Here is a 14,679-nt window from a genome sequence, read left to right as displayed (position 1 = left end):
GAACATGACCCACAACCCGGCCCATAATTTCACTCCTAAGTACATTCCCCAGAGAAATGCTCATCAAAGGAACATGTTCCTTAGAATTAATAAACTACTACATGCTCGATCATGGAGGAGCCTCACAAGCATCCTGAGAAAAAAAGAGAATGCCATGTGAGGGTCAAACCAGACAGAACCACTCCTACAACCACAAGGTGAGTGCTAGCTTTTCACCGCGGGAGGTGACAGGGATTGGAGGAACAGAAGAGGAGCCAATCGTTGTACTTCGTGATCAGGTGACACTGACCTGGTTTCCTTAGAAAAAGCAGCAGGCTATCTACGCATACCTGTGCATTATATCCTGATAAAACCTTCCAACAATTCAACAACAGAAAAACTAGGAAGCTGCCTGCAGTGTAGAGATAAAGCAAAAGTTCTCTCTTGCTGATGGAATTTGAGGCTCTAAAGGCTAAAGTGCCTTTGTGACCTTTGAATTATATCACCTAAAGAGATACTCTTTACCTGTGCTCTGGAATAGAAATAGTATAATTTCCAATTCTCACTATCTATATGGTAAAGTACCAAAAAAAAAAAAAAAAAGGAGAGGGAGCATGAAATAACCACTTCCTTCCAAAGTTTAAAAAAAAAAAAAGAGGAGTAAATAAATGCATGTGCAGGGCCATATAGCATTGGTGGGGAAAGGAAATGTTCTGGGGGGATATTGTATTAACATCCTTAAATACCTCATTATGAAAGAGATCAAAAGCCTCTGGGGGAGAGAGAGGGCTGTCTCAAGTCATGTCACCTTGCCTCAAGATGGCTGCCAGACAGTGAGCGGTATTCTCTAAGCTGGTACACTCAGGTACAGACAGACACAGCCTGCCACATAGTCAATTACACAAATCTAGGTCGCTTTTAATTAATGTTTAAAACCAATTTCTAGATGGAAGGCACTTTTCAAGGGCTAATAGCTAGGGGCCTGATCTATATTTGCGGAGAGCACAGTAGCAGAATATTAGGATCTGTATAGCTTTAAGAGGTTCACTGCCGGGGTTGGTGGCATGGCTCAGGTGGTAGAGGGCGAGCCAGTGAGCCCAAGTGTCAAGACACCAGGCTCAAGTCGGCACTGCTGGCCGGTGTCAGCGGCTATGTCTGTAACCCTAGCTACTCAGGAAGCCCAGATGTGAGGATCACTGGAAAGTGAGCCCCTTATCTCCAATAGCTACCCAAAAAAGCCAGAAGTGGAGCTGTGGCCCAAGTGGTAGGAGGGCATTAGCCTTGAGCAAAAAAGCTCAGGGATAACATTCAGGCCCTCAATTCGAGCCCCAGGAATGGCACTAAAAAAAAATGCCTGACTAACCATCAGAGGACCTAAAATCATTATTCATCACCTCTATTCATTACCATAGCACTGGTAGATAAGAACTGTTCATAAGAAACACAACAAAAACTCATAAAAGTTCTTAAAATTTTATTGAAAGATATAGCATATCTTTTTGGAGTTGCACACTGATTTTTTTTTCTTTTTTTTGGCCAGTCCTGGGCTTGGACTCAAGGCCTGAGCACTGTTCCTGGCTTCTTTTTTGCTCAAGGCTAGCACTCTGCCACTTGAGCCACAGCGCCCCTTCTGGCCATTTTCTGTATATGTGGTGCTGGGGAATCGAACCCAGGGCCTCATGTATATGAGGCAGGCACTCTTGCCACTAGGCCATATCCCCAGCCCCGCACACTGATTTTAAAGTTAGCAATAGCCCAAATCAACCCACTCTCTTGTCTCATTCATCTCTACTTAGACTTCCTAACTCAACTTATGAATTATTCTTGTTAGAAACCTTTTCTAACTCCTCCCTCCAAATAGAGATAAATAACACTCCTATGCTTCCCATAGCCTCCTGTTCTTTCCTGGTCCTATCCTTGCGTGTGCTGATTACTTGTCTCCCTTCAAGTCATGTGAGTAACCAGAAAGAAGTTGGAGAACCTTGAAGATGATACACCTTGACACAGTGCAACATAATTTGACATAAACAATGCAGTCTTACACACACAAACATAAACATTTATGTTAAAAGGTATCTCATTCCATTAAAATGCAAGTGAAACATAAACTCAGTTTGATAATTACCCAGGTCATTAACTCACAAAAACCATTTCCACCGTTCAGCTGGGTTTGGCCTCCAAAGTTGTTTTTTTTTTGGCCAGTCCTAGGCCGTGAACTCAGGGCCTGAGCACTGTCCCTGGCTTCTTTTTTGCTCAAGGCTAGCACTCTGCCACTTGAGCCACAGCGCCACTTCTGGCCATTTTCTGTATATGTGGTGCTGAGGAATCAAACCCAGGGCCTCATGTATACGAGGCAAGCTCTCTTGCCACTAGGCCATATTCCCAGCCCCGGCCTCCAAAGATTTTAAAACCATCTAGTCACAACTCCAGAACTTTGTCATACTTGATCAATTATGCACATTCTTTCCCTAAAAGTGCATACTCAAAAACTTTGTTTATTCAGGCTGGGAATGTAGCTTAGTGGTAGAGTGCTTGCCTCGCATGCATGAAGCCCTGGGTTCTATTCCTCAGCACCACATACACAGAAAAGGCCAGAGGTGGCACTGTGGCTCAAATGGTAGAGTGCTAGCTAGCCTTGAGCAAAAAGAAGTCAGAGGGGCTGGGGAGATAGCCTAGTGGCAAGAGTGCCTGCCTCGGATACATGAGGCCCTAGGTTCGATTCCCCAGCACCACATATACAGAAAAACGGCCAGAAGCGGCGCTGTGGCTCAAGTGGCAGAGTGCTAGCCTTGAGCGGGAAGAAGCCAGGGACAGTGCTCAGGCCCTGAGTCCAAGGCCCAGGACTGGCCAAAAAAAAAAAAAAAAAAAAAGAAGTCAGAGATAGTGCTCAGGCCCTGAGTTCAAGCCCAGGACTGGCAAAAAAACCAAAACAAAACAAAAGAAAAACCTTTGTTTATTCAATTATAAGTTCACTGACCTCCATGAGACTTCTAGTTGTAAGAAAAGCTGTCTTCTCTATCAAAGTGGGTTGGTTAAAAGTTCCTGCTTTGGCCTGATAGCATGGCTCCTGTTGGCAATTCTGCTAAAACTATATGAGCAAATAAAGAAAGCAGCAGACAGTGTAACTGACACACCTCAGGTTGTTCAAGAAAGTAGCAAGAGAGTGTGAGTAATTAAGACACACCTCAAGTTCTTCCAGAAACTAGCAGGAGGTGTGAGTAATATTTCCTACTCTCTTCAACTAGCCGGTGGGGAATACATCGTGAACCTAAGCTTAGCCAATTCAAGCAGAGGGGCAGAGTGTGCTGCACTGGGCATCAGAGGAAGCAGCCGGCATGCCCTGGTTGCTTGTTCACCAGAGTTCTGGCTGATGAAGCACCCTTCTGCAGAGGTCCACTACCTTTTGATTTGGTGTCCTTATTCCTAGGAGACACGCTAAGGTCCCAAGCCATATCTAACACGGTGGCTCATCCATGGTCTTTCCCATCCCCTCAAGAAATCCTGGAAGAGCATCCTTAACAGGAGACTCGTCCTGCTGCCCCAATGTGGCAGCCTTCAGGTCAGGCTAAACCAGCATTCCCTTCTTGGCTTGACAATGAACTCAGAACCAAAGGTAAATCAGCAACCCAATAAAGGGCCCAACTACAGAGGCCTAAACAGCCCCTCTCCTTTTTGTTGTTTTGTTGTTGTTGCTGCTGTTTTTACCAGTCCAGGGGCTTGAACTCAAGGCCTGAGCACTGTCCCTGGCTTCTTTTAGCTCAAGGCTAGCACTCTACCTCTTGAGTCACCACACCATTTCCGGCTTTTTCTGTGTATGTGGTGCTGAGGAATCAAACCCAGGCTTCAAGCATGCTAGGCAAGTACTCTACCACTAAGCCACATGCCCAGCCCAACCCCTCTGATTTTATAACAATTTTTTTAAAAATAAAGAGGCCTGGGCTGGGGATATAGCCTAGTGGCAAGAGTGCCTGCCTCGGATACACGAGGCCCTAGGTTCGATTCCCCAGCACCACATATACAGAAAACAGCCAGAAGCGGCGCTGTGGCTCAAGTGGCAGAGTGCTAGCCTTGAGCGGGAAGAAGCCAGGGACAGTGCTCAGGCCCTGAGTCCAAGGCCCAGGACTGGCCAAAAAATAAAAAATAAAAAAAATAAATAAAGAGGCCTGAACAAAGAAGCCCAAACTAAAACTACAGGGAGCAGGTAACTTTGTGCACAGGCCAAGGCTGGAAAACTCAGGTTTCTAAGTCCTGTTTTGGTGGCTGAGTATTTTCAGAGGTTGTGGGTGTGACTAAGACACGTTCTAGAGGCAGCAAGAAAACAAAGTCCTCATCTATGGCTTCATGCTTCTGCTAGGGAAAGCGGAAACACTGGAGATGAAGGACGTGAGATGGGGTGTGAGAAACCTCCAGCAAGGAAGGTTGAGTACAACAGGAACGTTTTGTCACCGAGAACTGCTGAAAATGGGAATAACAATTCTAGGCCTCAGGAAACAAAGGCGGAGCTAAGAAGGATCCCTAGGACATTCCGTTTAGTCAGTGGGGTAGATTGTTAAATTCAACACGCTCAGGTGAGGCTAAGTTCTCTGCCAAGGTTATCTTTCTTATTGTCCTTCTTCATACTGTGTTTTTTGTTTGTTTTTGCCAGTCCTGGAGCTTGAACTCAGGGCCTGAGCGCTGTCCCTGGCTTCTTTTTGCTCAAGGCTAGCACTCTGCCACTTGAGCCACAGCGCCACTTCTGGCATCTCCTGTTTCTGTGGAGCTGAGGAATCGAACCCAGGGCTTCATGCATGCTAGGCAAGCACTCTACCACTGAGCCACATTCCCAGCCCCATACTGTGTTCTTAATAGAGACTTAGTACTTTCATGTCTGTCTGGCTTGTTCAAGACAGAAATCTGGGTACCACTCTGCCATGGCAAGTCTTGGTCTTTATTGCTCTCTAGATGAGTTTGCTCTGGGAGACTACGCTGCCGGTTGGTGTTGAGACAGGTCTGTCTTAATCTTCAGGGAGCTAGAACTCCCTAGTTTGAGAAAGTACCTTCTTGTCTTGGCTCTATCCTCAGGGCCTGCACATTTCCACATTAACTGTGTTCTATGGCCTATGTTTTTTGTGTAATATGTTAGTTTAGGAGAGAAGGGATCAGATTTCCTAACAGAGATGGGGGGGGGGGTAGGTGCCCAGCTTTTATCTTGCTTTTGGTTAATTTATGGGCTCATCATAAGAAGTTTTGTTGTTTGTTTGTTTTTTGTTTTGGTTGTGGAGCTTGAATTCAAGAGCCTGGGCACTGTCCCTGAGCATTTTCACTCAAGGCTAGCACTCTACCACTCACTTGAGCCACAGCACCACTTCCAGTTTTCTTGTGGTTAATTAGAGTCTCACAGCTTTTCCGCCAGGCTGGGTTCGAACTGTGATCCTCCAATCTCAGCCCCCTGAGTAGCTAGGATTATAGGCGTGAGCCACCGGTGCCTGGTTCTAAATTTTAAAAGTCAAAGGAGTAAAAATGAAACTCAGGGCTGGGGATATGGCCTAGTGGCAAGAGTGCCTGCCTCGGATACACGAGGCCCTAGGTTCGATTCCCCAGCACCACATATGCAGAAAACGGCCAGAAGCGGCGCTGTGGCTCAAGTGGCAGAGTGCTAGCCTTGAGCGGGAAGAAGCCAGGGACAGTGCTCAGGCCCTGAGTCCAAGGCCCAGGACTGGCCAAAAAAAAAAAAAAAAAATGGGGCTGGGGATATAGCCTAGTGGCAAGAGTGCCTGCCTCAGATACACGAGGCCCTAGGTTCGATTCCCCAGCACCACATATACAGAAAACGGCCAGAAGCAGCGCTGTGGCTCAAGTGGCAGAGTGCTAGCCTTGAGCGGGAAGAAGCCAGGGACAGTGCTCAGGCCCTGAGTCCAAGGCCCAGGACTGGCCAAAAAAAAAAAAAATGAAACTCATAAGAAGCTCATCAGAGACCAACCTAAATCACTTAAGGGGAAATTACCCAAGCCGTGGTAGAAATAAAGCATTTAAATTTGAATAATTTTAAATTGTTGCTTAATCCTTTAATACCAAATTGAGGACTTTTCACGGTTGCAGGATACAAATATAAGTTATGGAACATACATTTATGGAATAGTTAATTTATTTAAGGGACATTTGATGATTATTTTCTATGGATCTAGTGCAATTATAACCAGTATGGATCAAAACATTTAAACCACAAAGTCCACTCTGCAAATATCACAACTGCAAAGTCCTAAGTAGGGAGAAAAACAACAACAACAACAACAACAAATTCTGCCCATGGACTCTTGGCAGTGGTCCTTCAGAAACAGCAAGAAGCAAGATAGCCACGTGCCGTGCCTGGAATATTCTGGGGTTTGCTGACTCCTACGGGCCATTAACCTGAATCAATCAGAAGACTCAGCAGAAAGCCAAGAGAACAAATGAATTTATAGAACCTATATTAAAATATAAAAGGAACAAGGAATCCATGCCAAAAACATAACGCCAAAGAATATCCTGAAGGGAATATGAACCAATTAGCACTCACTGGACAACCACACAATAGAAGCACACTGGGGCTTCCAAAGGCTCTCATTCACTTTGGGACCATGTTTGTAAACAATTCAAGCAAATATTGAAGGAAATATACTCAGAAGCCTGGACCTGGTGTATCTAAAATAACTAGCCAAAGGCCATGCTGGAGGCATGGGTGGAGTGGTTGAGTGCCAGTCAAGCAAGCAAATAAGCTTAGCTAGCTTGAGGCCCTGAGTTTAAACCCCAGTACCAGAAAAATACAAAAGTATACAATTACTGTGAAGTACTGTACATTACAAACTCACAAACTGTAAAATCTAGTCTATGGTCCAATCTTCTCCTTTACCTCTTTTTCCTTGGGGGGAGGAGAGGCTTGAACTCAAGGCCTAGGTTCTGCTCCTGAACTTTTCTGCTTAAGGCTAGTGCTCTACCAGTTTGAGCCACAGTTCTACTTGCAGTTTCCTGGTGGTTCACTGGAGATGAGAATCTCACAGACTTTCCTGCCCAAGCTGACTTTGAACCTCAGATCTCAGCCTTCTGAGTAGCTAGGATTATAGGCATAAGCGACCAGTGCCCACCTTCCTTTATCTTTTTATTTTATTTCACTTAGCATCATCTTTTTTTAATTAATTTATTTATTGTCAAAGTGATGTACAGAGGGGTTATAGTTTCATATGTAAGGCAGCGAGTACATTTCTTATCCAACTTGTTATCTCCTCCCTCATTTTTCTCCCACCTTCTCCCCTCCACAATCACCCCCCCAGGGTTATACAGTTGGTTTACAGCATATTGTCTTCTTAAGTATTGCTGTTGCATTGGTTTGCCTTTTACCCTTTGTCTCTCCATTTTGATATTCCCCTTCCCTTCCCTAGTTGCGATAAATGTATATACAATACCCAGAGTACCAAAATCAGTTACAGTGATATCAGGAGTAAAACCATGGGGAAGAAAGACAAAAAAAAAAAAAAAAAGGCATAATGTAGAACAGTACACTAAAATACCAATGCGGCGTAGAACCCATTATGACACAAATCCAGTTGAAAAAGCAATGGGATATTGTAAAATTATTCCAACTAGAGAACATTTGACTGTCTGAAAGAGGTAAAACAAGGGCAAAATTCTACTCTAATTAACCCCTGGGTCTCAAGTGTCTGCAACAATGCCTCTATTTCCACCTGGGCCAGGGGAGGAAGGAAAACAAATACTTGCCAAATAGCTATTCTGTGAGACATGCATGAGGATTTAGAACTCGGTAGAAGCAGAGCCTTGCTGGTCATTGGGCCTCCCCAGAGATGTGCTCATGGAAGCCATCTTTCCTAGGCTCCCCGTCTATTTTGACAGATTTAGAAGACAGCTTGAAGGAAACGAAAGAGCAGTAGAGACTTGAAGACTGAAGCCAGTCTGGACTGGGCGCTAGTCCTGTGTCATTCGGCAAGTCATAAGCCCTCTCTGGATCTCCACTTCTTGATACCTGTTCATCTCAGGAGCGATGAGGAAAGGAGACAAGAATGACAATCCCAAAACAGACTGCATCCATGTGCGCAGCGGCCCAAGAAATCTCACTGAGGGTGACAGTGATCAGGTTTCATTACACTCATCACCTGGCTTCAGGAATTGAAATCCAGGGTAACATCATCCAAGAAGCATGGTACTCATTATCTGAGTTATGGAATTGTAACTCCTTTGTACAAGTCCTTAATAACAACAGTAAAGGGCTGGGAATATGGCCTAGTGGCAAGAGTGCTTGCCTCGTATACATGAAGCCCTGGGTTCGATTCCCCAGCACCACATATACAGAAAATGGCCAGAGGTGGCGCTGTGGCTCAAGTGGCAGAGTGCTAGCCTTGAGCAAAAAGAAGCCAGGGACAGTGCTCAGGCCCTGAGTCCAAGCCCCAGGACTGGCCAAAATTTAAAAAAAATAAATAATAATAATATAATAATAATAACAACAGTAAAAACAATAGCACAAGGCCTTTGTGCCTCTGCTCATATAAAGTATTTATCAAAGTGAACTCCAGGAAACAGAAACAAGAGGTTTATTATTATTTTCTTTTTGTCTTGTTATCTGTCTTTGGGAGGAGAAGGGAAACAGAGAAATGGATGGAAAGGGTGAACAAATGCAGCACTACCTTGAGAATGAACAATACAGCTTGTAGGTGGAGATGGGAAGAAAAAACTGGGAGAGAGCAAAGGAAGACATATTGTCTAAAAAAAAGTACTCATTACTTATGAAACAGTAATCCCTCTGTACATCACCTTTATAATTATAATTTTTTAATGTTATGGAAAAAAGAGGACAGAGAAAGAACAATAGAGGGAATTATTCAGATTAAAACATATATGCACATGCAAAACACAAGCAAGCATTTTCCTATCTACCTGACAGACTGCACTGTACTAAAGGTCACAATGGGATCACCTAGGGTTCTTGAATGTAAGGCACTGCCGATACCGACTTATCCCTTTAGGAAAGAGCCACTATGCACCTGCTCCAGGCTCCAGGGTTACAGAGTAACCAAGACCAGCCAAGTTCCTACTATCATAGAACTGATGCTCTAGGAACTATAAATGCAAAAACCAGGTAGGTAGGAAATAGTGACATTCTCTAAGCAGTGCTATTTTCTATGGAAAATAAAACACAAGTGGTATGAAAAAGAATGACTAGAAGAAAGGCACTAGTTTAGATGGAATGGCCCAAAGAAGGCCATGCTGAATGAAGACATGGCTGAGACCTGCAAGACCTCTCCAACCAAATAAGGATCAGAGGAAGCAAGTGTCCAGGCAAAGGAACCAGACAAGCGGACATGGTTGAGCACACTGAGGAGAGACTTAGTAATACAAGCCTGAAAAGTAGACAGGGGGCAAATCTACTACAGTCTTAGGTCACTGAAGGAATACTTTCAGTACCCAAAGATTTTTTTTTGCAGTACTAAGGAGTTGATCTCAGGGCCTCAATGTTTGCTAGACAGGTGGTGCTCTACAACATGAGCCATTCTGCTTGCAAAAAAAGAAAAACAAAACCCTCTTCTCTGAGAGTGGAAAATGGCAGAGAATGATCAAGATGCATTGTACTCATAATCTGACGTGACTTGAAATCTCTTGACTTCTTAAGAATAATTACTAAGAAACTCAGTATTTCAATAAACTGAGCTATGTAAGCATATATACCCAGTGTACACATTACCAAAAGAAAAACATTTCCAACTTTCTGAAGTTGAAATATCACTGCTAAAATCAAAGGACCCTTTCCAAAGACAAAGACAAAATCTTAACTAAAACTGAACAAGCTAGGCATGGTGGCTCATTTCTGTACGGGGGGGGGGGGGGGGGGGTGCAGAGATAAGAAGATCAGGGCCAGCCCAGGCAAAATGTTTTTCAGACCTCCATCTGGCCAATTAAAGTTGTATGCAGTGGTGTGGTGTACAACTGTCAGGCATGCATAAACACAAGATTCTATCCAAAAACTCAATCACTAGGGGTCATAGCCAGGTGCCAGTGCCTGTAATCCTGAGATCTACAGCGTTAAGTTAAAAGCTAATCTAGACACAAATATATATATATATATGTGTGTGTGTGTATATATATATATGTGTGTATGTGTGTATATATATGAGCTACAAAATGCTGGGCTGGAAGTATGGTTCAAGTAGTAGAATGCCAACCAGCCAAGCAAGCAAGAGGTCCTAAGTAAACCCCAGTACCACCAAAAAATAAATAAAACCCACTATATCTAAACAAAGATACCATTTGTTATGTTTAGCAAGTCAAACAGTCAGAAGCTTCTTTACGGTAAATGGAAATAACAGCGTGAGTTTTTAACAAATTCAATTTCAAGTTTTCAAAAGAAAAAAAAAATAGTTCTTCCAGTAAATGCTTATGAAGCATCTATGGGCCGAGCATGTTCTAAGTGGAGGATAGAGCAATGAGCCAATCAGTGACGAGTAAACAAAGAAGCAGATTGCCAGCATGCCAGAACACAAAACCGAACCGTGATTCTTTATCTCTGCATCTTCTAAAATAAGGACCACAGGCTTGATCATATGCCTGTCAGAAAGTAAACTTACCAAGGAATTCTTAATCACTTCACTTCTATAAAATTCTGGAAAAGAAGAAAAAGAACAATAAGTGAAATGAAAGAAAATAAGCTCATTAACTCTTAATCCTGTAAATTTCTGAACACTTGACCTAGTAAATCATTTAGACAGTGAAGAGATCTATTCTCTTGGTTATCTTTATAAAAAATAAAATAAAATAAAATAAATTTAAAGGCAAAAAAAATCAATAAAGGTTAAAATTTTCTGATTTAATGATTGTTATCTAACTGCCTCCTTTTACCAAATGTTCTCATTTGAACCCTTAAAAACTCATGCTTTCTGCTTCCCTCTCTATTTCCACTTTGTACAACTGATTCCAACTGCTCTGTCTTTCTCAAACATCTCTAATGAATATCCTTGTAGCCCTGTGAAACATACACTGACTTGGTAACCCCATAACCTAAGCTCTCCACGCCTGCCCCCAACATACCATCTCTATGACTTCTAGAAGCCCATTTCTTCACTGGACAACTTACAGACTGGACTAATGACTGAAGACTCTGCGTAAGCGTCAGCATTTCACGATTCTGTAAACTTACATGTGTGCTAGTAAACGTTTACAAAACTCCAAGACAAAACTAAAATACATTAGAAGTCTGCAACCAAGGATGGATCCCGACAACTGTCCCACATTCCCCCTGCAAACTCTCCAGCTTGCCTCCAAGCCTGCCCGACAGCTGCAGACACCAGACGCTCCGGCAGCCTCGGCTGCGCGGGCCGACAGTTCCTATGGGATGCACACAGCACTGACAATGAGATGGAGTCTTTTTTTTTTTTTGCTGGGGGGAAGGGACCCCGCGGGGGCAGAAGGGAAGGGCTAGCCCAGCCTCCACCGTATCCCTAGGCCACCTGAGATGACTTGAGATGATGTATATACAAACCATTTTTCTAATATATTGAAATGTATGCCTCACATATTCCTTCCCCGATACCCATGAGGCCAGCAGTGTTTGCTCTGTAAAACTATCTTCTCAATCCCTAAAATAATCCAGCACAGGGTAGACAGTCCATATCTTATAGATTAAACAACTTCACATAAATTTTAAAATAATGAACTTAAAAAGATGAAGAGCCAGGTGCCTGTGACACATACTAAAGGATAATAGTTCAAAAACAGCCTGGCCAGAAAAGTCCCAGAGACTCCATGTTTAGCAAAATACCTGACCAGAGGCATGGCTCAAACAGCAGAATACCAGCCATGATTAAGCAACTCAAGAAAGACCTTCAATCCCCATATCAACACAAAAAGAAAAGAAAAAGAATAAGCTTACAAAAGTACAGTTGGGACTAAAATGAGGTAGAACATGTCAGAGTATCCACTAATGCCTAAAGCTGAAAAAAAAAAATCTTTTAGAGGTAGAATAGTGGGCCGACTATTAAAAAGTGGCTCTACTTAAAAAAAAAAAACAAAAAAACAATAAGCCGGCACCAGTGGCTCATGCCTGTAATCCTAGCTACTCAAGAAATTGAGATCTGAGGATCAAAGTTTAAAGCGAGCCTGGGCAGGGAAGTCCTTAGCTCCAAGTAATACCAAGAAGCCAGACGTGGAGCTGAGCCTCAAGTGGTAGAGCACTAGACTTGAGGGAACAAACTAAGGGAAAGGCCCTGAGGTCAAGTCTTAGTACCATCACAAATAAAAAAATAAATGCTCTTACGGACAAACTGTTTTGTTAAGGCATTTGTTGACAAGCATACTACCTATATAACTTAATCCTTGTCTTCCAAAAAATATCATTATTAGCTGGGAATGTGGCCTAGTGGTAGAGTGCTCGCCTCGCATACATGAAACCCTGGGTTCGATTCCCCAGCACCACATAGATAGAAAAAGGCAGAAGCAGCGCTGTGGCTCAAGAGGTAGAATGCTAGCCTTGAGCAAAAAGAAGCCAGGGACAGTGCTCAGGCCCTGAGTCCAAGGCCCAGGACTGGCCAAAGAAAAACAACAAAAACTATCTCATTATTACTATTATTATTTAATTATCGGAGGGGCTTGGAATACAGCTATGTGTCACAGTGCTTGCTGAGCATGCACAAGGCACTGGATTAAATCCTCACTTTCCAAAAAAATAGATAATTTTGAAAAACAAAAAGAAGGTGAAATCATTGAAAAACAAATTCCTTCATTCTTTTGAGCTTTCCTTAATCTGCAAAGTATCTAAAAGGTTCTTATCAAGCATAGCTCTAGGAATATTTCCTCCAAAATCTTGTTGATTGGATGACTGTACAAAGAAGCCAAAATAAGCAACTCACCTTCTGACAGACCCTCAATGGATGAAGCCATGTCAACAAAGGGACCATATATGTTAGGAAAAACCAAATACTGAATATGAGCTCATTTCTAAACTTGGGCCTACAATGTGTATTACTCTTTACATATAAATATTGCCAATAAAACTAGTGACATGGTTCAAAAAAATGGAAGAATTTTTTTAAATTCCAGTCTGAAACCCATCATGTATTATATAAGCTGTAAGGCCATAGTTCTTTCACCTTTCAAAGGAGAATGATACTCAGAAAATATCAGGATTATTGTGAGAGTCAAATGAAGTACAGAGTTAAAAATCACTTCATAAACTGTAACGTTCACTAATAAATGTTATAAATTTTTATTCCACCAAGTTCAACAAAGTCATTTTGACAAGCAGATCTTCAAACTGTTATCACCCAAGACCTGTTTCCTCTATGGAAAGGGCTATCAGCAACACCCACTCTCCAGGTCTCCCTGAAAAGGCCTAGCGAAACACGGCAGCCAGGAGACTCCAGCACAGGGGCTTCGGGGCACATTTGGCTGTGAGGATGAGTTCCATTTGTTCAACAAAGGTGTTAGTAGTGCCCAACCCCATTCAAGAAAGAAGTAGAAGCTTCAACTACACCGTATAACCATTTGTACCTATCAGATTGGCAACACTTCAGTCGTTTGCAGACTCTTAGGTGAGGCTGTGGGGGAAAGTGCTCATACACAGAACTACTCCCAAGGAGGAGAGTTGTGTAATACCTTCCAACACAAAGGTTATAGGATCTCTTTGTCCCAGTTTCTACATCTTGGAATTTACCCTAAAACTACGCTAATGCTCATTTGAAATAATGTAGTTGCAAAGTTATTTAGGACAATACTATGTGTGTAGTAGAAGACTAGAACAACCTAAATTCCCAGACAAAAAGGAGCCAATTAAATAAACTGTGGTACAATTATTCAATGTAAATAGACACAGAGAAAATACAACCAGGTACTTTAACTCATGCCAATAGTCCTAGCTACTCAGGAGGCTAAGATCTAGGGATTATGGTTCTAAGCCAGCCCAAGCAGATAAATATGTGAGAATCTTATCTCCAATTTGCCAGCAAAATAAGCCAGACTGGGGTGACACTGTCCAAAAAGAAATGTACTCGTTATCTGATTTACAAAATGTTAACTCATCTGTACATCACCTTTATAATAACAATAAAAAAATAAAAAGTAACCAGAACTAGAAACATGGCTGAAGTGGTAGAGCACTCCACGCAAGGATCAGAGGTCAAGCCCCAGTACTGACAAAAACAAAGAAAGAAACACAGAAAAGAAAAATTAGGGAGTCTCCCTAAGAAACAATATGGAAAGACCCAAGACACACCAAGTGAAAAATATAAGGTATACATAGTAAATACAGTGCATGACACACATAATACCAAATCTCTCTCTCACACAGACACGAGAGAGAGAGGTAAGGATTTTCTTATCTTCACTTGTTACCGGCATTAAAAAAAAACTCAAGAAACACAGTAAGAAATGAGCAATACTGTACTGGTTATCCCGGTAGGGTGAAAACAAGATGATGGGCAAAGGTAAAAGGGAAGTTTCAATTTAAACCTTTATATAAATATTGAACCATAGATTGCATTACTTTTTCAAAAAATTAAAAAGAACAATGTATTAAGGGTCTAGTATGTGGAGGGCACTGTTGCAAGTATTAGACCCAGACAAAACCATGAGAAAAATGGATCGAATAACACCTGCCCTCAGGGGGCTGCCATTCTAGTGGAAAGAAATACATAGAATACTAAACACACAGATGTCAGTGATCTTAAATAGGGTGGAGGGGAAAAAAGC

General features: G+C 42.4%; 1 protein-coding gene across 1 annotated transcript in view; it reads right to left on the bottom strand.

The window, feature by feature from the left end:
- Positions 1–14,679, bottom strand: part of Uvrag (UV radiation resistance associated) — a 249,916-nt gene that overhangs the window by 207,259 nt on the left and 27,978 nt on the right. Inside the window, 1 exon segment of the mRNA XM_048360028.1 lies at positions 10,566–10,600. Within this exon segment, the coding sequence (XP_048215985.1) occupies positions 10,566–10,600 (35 nt within the window).

Source organism: Perognathus longimembris, chromosome 13, assembly GCF_023159225.1.
Source record: "Perognathus longimembris pacificus isolate PPM17 chromosome 13, ASM2315922v1, whole genome shotgun sequence".
Lineage (NCBI taxonomy): Eukaryota > Metazoa > Chordata > Mammalia > Rodentia > Heteromyidae > Perognathus > Perognathus longimembris.
Note: the sequence above shows the minus strand (reverse complement) of the source record. Positions and strands in the feature narration are given on the sequence as shown.